A 6,000-nucleotide genomic window follows, 5' to 3' on the forward strand; every position below is an offset into this window, starting at 1 on the left:
TACAGTACAGTTCTATGGAGAGAGAGGAATGTGGATGTTTGTAGTCCTAGATGCTGATTCCTGTGGTAAAGTGAGTAAACCTGGGGGATACAGATAAGCATGATGTTTGAACCTGCCTGCAGATAGAGAGGAGAGGTAGGGCCAAAAAGGCAGGCGCCTAGCTAATGCTACAGTGTAAATGCTAGGTGTTCTCCTGACTATTACTCAGCTAATGCTACAGGCACCAACATTCCCCCTTACAATTACATGGACAGTGCAGTGTGCCCTGCCTAGCTCTGTTGCTCCCGGCATTATGTATCTGCTATAAATTGCTACTGATAGTAAGGAATATTTTGGATGTTTCCAGTCCTGGGTCTGGATTCGGGAGCCTGTAGTCATTGTGAGTAAATCTGAGCGGAAAAACTGTAGACCTATATTTACAGCTAAATATGGAGAGCATACAAAATGTAATAAAGTGTATCACATTTTGGAATGACATTTCAAAAGCAGAGTCGAGCCTCAAATACTCGTCTTGGATGATAGCACACAAACACATTCGCACACTCCCAGTCTTTAATCAAAAGCCAATTGTGAGCCTCAGTGAATTAATGGAAACATGAGTCCCACAACACAACAGTAGCTTTCTCCAGAGTTTAACGCCCACAACTGAGACAGAGAGAGAAGTGCATTAAGAGCTCCCCATGCCTGTGTTAATTAATTAGGCAGGGGCTGGTCTGAACTGGGTGGGATGATGATACAGACTACAGGCTCTCTTGGAGGTGAGACCAAAGGGGGCTGGGAGAGGCAAACAAGCACTTTTAAAATCCCCTCCTTGGGGATCTGACCATAAAAAGCCCTTTTATTAAAGGATCAACGTGCCTTCATAAAATGGGATTAGGGACAAGATGAGCAATACCCTCGGACGGCAAAATAAAACAGGGTTTAGAGGTAGGTAGCTAGGTAGAGATATATTTCACAGTGCTCAAGTAGTCCTGGACCTACACCATCAAGTCCACAATCAGGGGTCCTTATTGGAGTTCAGAAATATGCATTTTCAAACAGACCAACAAAATATGGGTTTTAAACCATTTCACCTGCGTTTTATATTGAAAGTCAGTGTTGTTTTGCTTCAATAGTCAGAAAATACATTAGTGCAACACATTCGGCAGAAAAATCGCTTCATTTTCATCAGATGATAACAGAAGTGCAACGCTATTTGACTAGCACCCACATAAGTAAATTAGTTGACAATTATGATATTATTTATTTTTGCAAAAACAATACATGGCCGTCATATGTCTAATATTTAATCATAATCAGCCAGCTACATTTCCTAATGTTTTTCTTTGAGTCATTTTACCTGAGAAACGTAGGCTAGACCAAGAAAAGTAGCTACACATCAGTCAGAGCACTGTCTGCTGATTGACATTGGTGGATTCATTCTCATCAAAGTGGAGAATCAAAGTGGAGAAGTGCAACTGAAGCACACCAGTCTGATGCAGAGCAGAGATTACAATAAGCAGCATTTCAGATCTGCCTTTACAAAACACAGCAAGATATTTCTTATGAGTTTTATCTTTATGGAAAACGCAGAATTCCCTGACGGTACTTCTGGACTCAAGCTCAGAATATTGCTGGATACTGCCTGCATACCCCATTCCATGACAAAGTCAGAACATCTATCAAGAGCCTGGCCTTCTATTCCATTTGCAAAAATGGCTTATTCCACTATTGGGGGTGGGGTACCTGGCCTTCTATTCCAGCTGCAAAAATGATTTATTCCACAATTAGGGGTGGGGTACCTGGCCTTCTATTCCAGTTGCAAAAATGGTTTATTCCACTATTAGGGGTGGGGTACCTGGAATGATATTTCATAGTTGTAAAATGGTTTATTCCACTATTAGGGGTGGGGTCAAATCTAGGCCGGGAAACTGATCTACAACCATCATGAACTTCATAGTATAAGAAAACAAGCCAAGGCAGAAGAACAAGAATATAACAGCTACCTGACAACAGCATGGGGTCTCTTTCCAGCGTTTTCTTGACGTGGTCCGACTCCCCTGTGAGGGAGCTCTCATCGATTTTGAGATCATTTCCTTGAATAAGAATACCATCCGAGGGCAGGAGATCACCTGGGAGACACAAACAGACAAAATATTCCTTCATGAATTCACAAGACGTGTGGCTGAAAACAGAATACATTACACACTCTGGTAAATTCATCCTCGCCAATAACAGATAACTGGGTCCTAAATGTCTTCCTATTTCCTATGTAGTGGACTACTTATTATTTTTCCCCCCCAATTTCGATCTTGTCTCATCGCAGCAACTCCCCAACAGGCTCGGGAGGCAAAGATCGAGTGTACGTCCTCCAAAACATGACCCGCCAAACCACGCTTCTTAACACCCGCCCACTTAACCCGGAAGCCAGCCGCACCAATGTGTCGGATGAAACGCTGTTCAACAGACGACCGAAGTCAGCCTGCAGGCGCCCGCCCCGCCACAAGGAGTCGCTAGAGTGCGATGGGCCAAAGCAAGCACCTCCAGCCAAACCCTCCCCTAACACGGACGGTGGGCCAATTGTGCACCGCCCTAAGGGACTCCCAGTCACGGCCGGTTGTGACACAGCCGGGGATTGAACCCTGGTCTCTAGTGACGCCCCGGGTGGCCATAGTAGACTACTTTTGACCAGGGCCCATGGGGCTCGGATCAAAAGTAGTGCACTTATATAGGGAATAGGGTGCCATTTGGGACGCAGAAAGAGGTCCCTCTTACCGTATTTTATTTGTGCAACGTCGCCGACCACAATCTCAGCCACAGGGATTTGGATGACTTGGCCGCCGCGGACAACGGCAAACTTCTGCTCTTGTTCGATGCGGCTCTGCAAGCCGCGGAATTGCTTCTCTTTGCTCCAGTCGTTGAACGCTGTCACCAGCACCACGCAGACGACCGACAGCAGGATGGCGGCGCCTTCGATCCAGCCCGCCTCTGCCTCACCATCATCCTCCACCCCTCCAGCTGCGCTCCCACAGTCTGCATAAGGATCAAAGCACACAGTTACTGGGATACACTGCCAGGTGTCTAACAGACTAAATCTGAACACATATCATTAAATGCTGGTAATTAAATAGTAAACGGGTGACAACCAGGCCCAGACGGAATTGCCGTCCACAGATTTTATTTTAAATAAACTATCCCTCTGCAGTGAATTTAAGTAAAAATACAAATAAAATGCACACAGTGCAGTACAATGGACACCTGCAGTGCCTTCAGAAAGTATTCACACCCCTTGACTTGATCCACATTCGGTTGTGTTGGAGACAGATATTTTTATTTTATTGTTTTATTGTGTCACTGGCCTAAACACAATACTCCATAAGATCGAAGTGGAAATATGATTTTAGAATGAATTCAAAATGAAAATCTGAATTGTCTTGAGTCAATAAGTATTCAACCCCTTGTTATGGAAAGCCTAAATAAGTTCAGGAGTAAAGATGTGCTTAATAAGTCACATAAAAAGTAGCATGGACTCAGTGTGTGCAATAGTGTTAAATATGATATTTGAATTACTACCTCATCTCTGTACCCCACACATACAGATAATTGTAAGATCCCTCAGGCAAGAAGTGAATTTCAAACACAGATTCAACCACAAAGAGGTTTTCCAATGCCTCTCAAAGAAGGAGACCTATTGGTAGATGGGTACAAATAAAATAAAAAGCAGACATTGAATATCCCTTTGAGCACGGTGAAGTTATTAATTACACTTTGGATGGTGTATCAATACACCCAGTCACTACAAAGATACAGGCGTCCTTCATAACTCAGTTTCCCTTCCTAACTCAGTTTCCGGAGAGGAAGGAAATCGCTCAGGATTTTCACCATGAGGCCAATGGTGACTTCATTTTTATTTAACTAGGCAAGTCAGTCAAGAACAAATTCTTATTTACAAGGATGGCCTACCCCGGCCAAACCTGGACAATGCTGGGCCAATTGTGCTCCACCCTATGGGACTCCCAATCACGGCCGGATGTGATGCAGCCTAGATTCGAACCAGGGACTGCAGTGACGCCTCTTGCACTGATGCAGTGCCTTAGACCGCTGCACCACTCGGGAGCCCAAAGTCCCGGGAGACTTAAACCAGTTACAGAGTTTAATGGCTGTGATAGAAGAAAACTGAGGATTGGTCAACATTGTAGTTACTCCACAATACTAACCTAAATGACAGAGTGAAAAGGAGGAAGCCTGTACAGAATAAAATAGTCCAAAACATGCATCCTGTTTGCAATAAGGCACTATAGTAAAACTGCAAAAAATGTGGCAAAGAAATTAACTTCATGTCCTGAATACAAAGCGTTATGTTTGGGACATTTTGTTCAGATCGTTAACAAATAAATAAATAATTAAATCCATTTTAATCCCACCTTGTAACAAAATGTGGAAAAAGTTAAGGGTGTGAATACTTTCTGAAGTCACTGTAGGTGGTTAACAAACTATCACGGTGATCCAAAGTGCTCCGATTTAAAAAGAAAACATCTGAGCCAGCACAGGATGGTCAGACAACCACAGAGTTAACTCCACTACTGCCTAGGCATCAAGTACAAGACATAAATAGAGGTGTTGCTTACGTTCTCTTTCGGCATCTGGAGGTCTATAGAAAGAAAGGCCTAATGAAACTATGGCTGCCACTTCCAGGATAATCAGTGTTACATCTTGCAATGCTTCCCAAACTAATTGAAGAAATGTTTTGGGCTTTTTCGGAGGTATTAAGTTCTGCCCGAACACTTCTTTTCTTTTGTCGATGTCTGCGGGCTGCCCACTTAAACCTGGGGGAAAGAGAGCGATAGATGGAATTAGATTAAATTAAGACAGTACATGTGTTTCTACATTTTCTTAGTTAACCATTGAGATATATATTTGACAACCATTACCATACCCACAGACAACAAGTCTGGGGGAAAATAATGGTAATATTCAATGTCCCATTAACCTCATCAACAACCGTGCATGTAGAAATTTGGTGAATGAATTAAATGAAAAATGTCCAGGATCAGAAAGACGGAATAGATTCAGTGAATACCAACCCAAATGGTCAGAGAGCCGTATTCTGTGGCTCTTGAAGCAACAATGCCACCGGGCGACAATACACGTTCTACTTCTGAAAAATAACAAGTCAACCGACGCCTCGGTCTCAGATTTTTCAAGGGTAGAATTCCAGGATATAAAAATAAAAATGGAGGAGTCATGATATTAAGATAAATCACACAAGTGACTTTCCCCTGTCAATGATTGATAACTGGAGATGCAGTGATCCTTTTGACATTCAGACAGTCACAGCAAGGCCCGATCATTGTCTCACATTCAACATGACAAGGTCCGACTGCTCTGCAGACCCATTCATTTGTGTGCCGAGAGCATTCCGCTTGCAGTTCCACTCACTCAAATGGCTGCTCTCCACAGTCAAAGGAGGGCGGTCAGATTCAAAATACCTTTATACATTTGATGTGGCTTTTTCGACCTCTATTTAAACACACTGAACTATGGAGGCAGATAGAGAGAAAGACAGAGAAAAGAGAGACTAATCAAAAGTGATCTGGGAGATAAATTGGGAGGTTTTAGGCAGGCTCTAAGAGCACAACAGAGAGACTAGAGAGAGATAGCTAGAGACATGGACTAATGAAGAGTGGGAGACTAGACTGGGAGGCTGTAAGGAGTCAGTCGGGAGGATGAGGCTCCCAGTTTAATGAATGGAGACCGAACAGCAGCAGAAGGGTCAGCAAGTGCCCAGAGTCTGCAGGTAAGCACTGAGCAATGACATCACGTGTAGCAGTGGGTAATTAGTCAGCATTGCAGAGCAGCAGTGGGTGGAGGAGGAGAGGAGTGAAGGATAGAATGGAGAAGGTGCATGCACACCTGCTGAGATACGATTCTCTGCCCAAAAGGAGCTGTCAGAATCAACTTTTGAACATGCTACTGCAACATCCAGTGTAATGTTCAAGCACAGGAGACGGGGCAATTTGG

At 43.6% G+C, this 6,000-nt stretch overlaps 1 protein-coding gene across 1 annotated transcript in view; it reads right to left on the minus strand.

The window, feature by feature from the left end:
• Positions 1-4,818, minus strand: part of LOC109876613 (plasma membrane calcium-transporting ATPase 1-like) — a gene marked incomplete at its 5' end in the record, with an annotated part of 32,820 nt that extends 28,002 nt beyond the window's left edge. The window contains 3 exons of the mRNA XM_031819090.1: positions 1,986-2,111; positions 2,755-3,012; positions 4,608-4,818. Of these exons, the coding sequence (XP_031674950.1) occupies positions 1,986-2,111; positions 2,755-3,012; positions 4,608-4,818 (595 nt within the window). The remainder of the gene's footprint in view (positions 1-1,985; positions 2,112-2,754; positions 3,013-4,607) is intronic.
• Positions 4,819-6,000: the final 1,182 nt, after the last annotated feature.

The sequence above is a fragment of the Oncorhynchus kisutch genome, unplaced genomic scaffold (genome assembly GCF_002021735.2).
Source record: "Oncorhynchus kisutch isolate 150728-3 unplaced genomic scaffold, Okis_V2 scaffold1829, whole genome shotgun sequence".
NCBI lineage: Eukaryota > Metazoa > Chordata > Actinopteri > Salmoniformes > Salmonidae > Oncorhynchus > Oncorhynchus kisutch.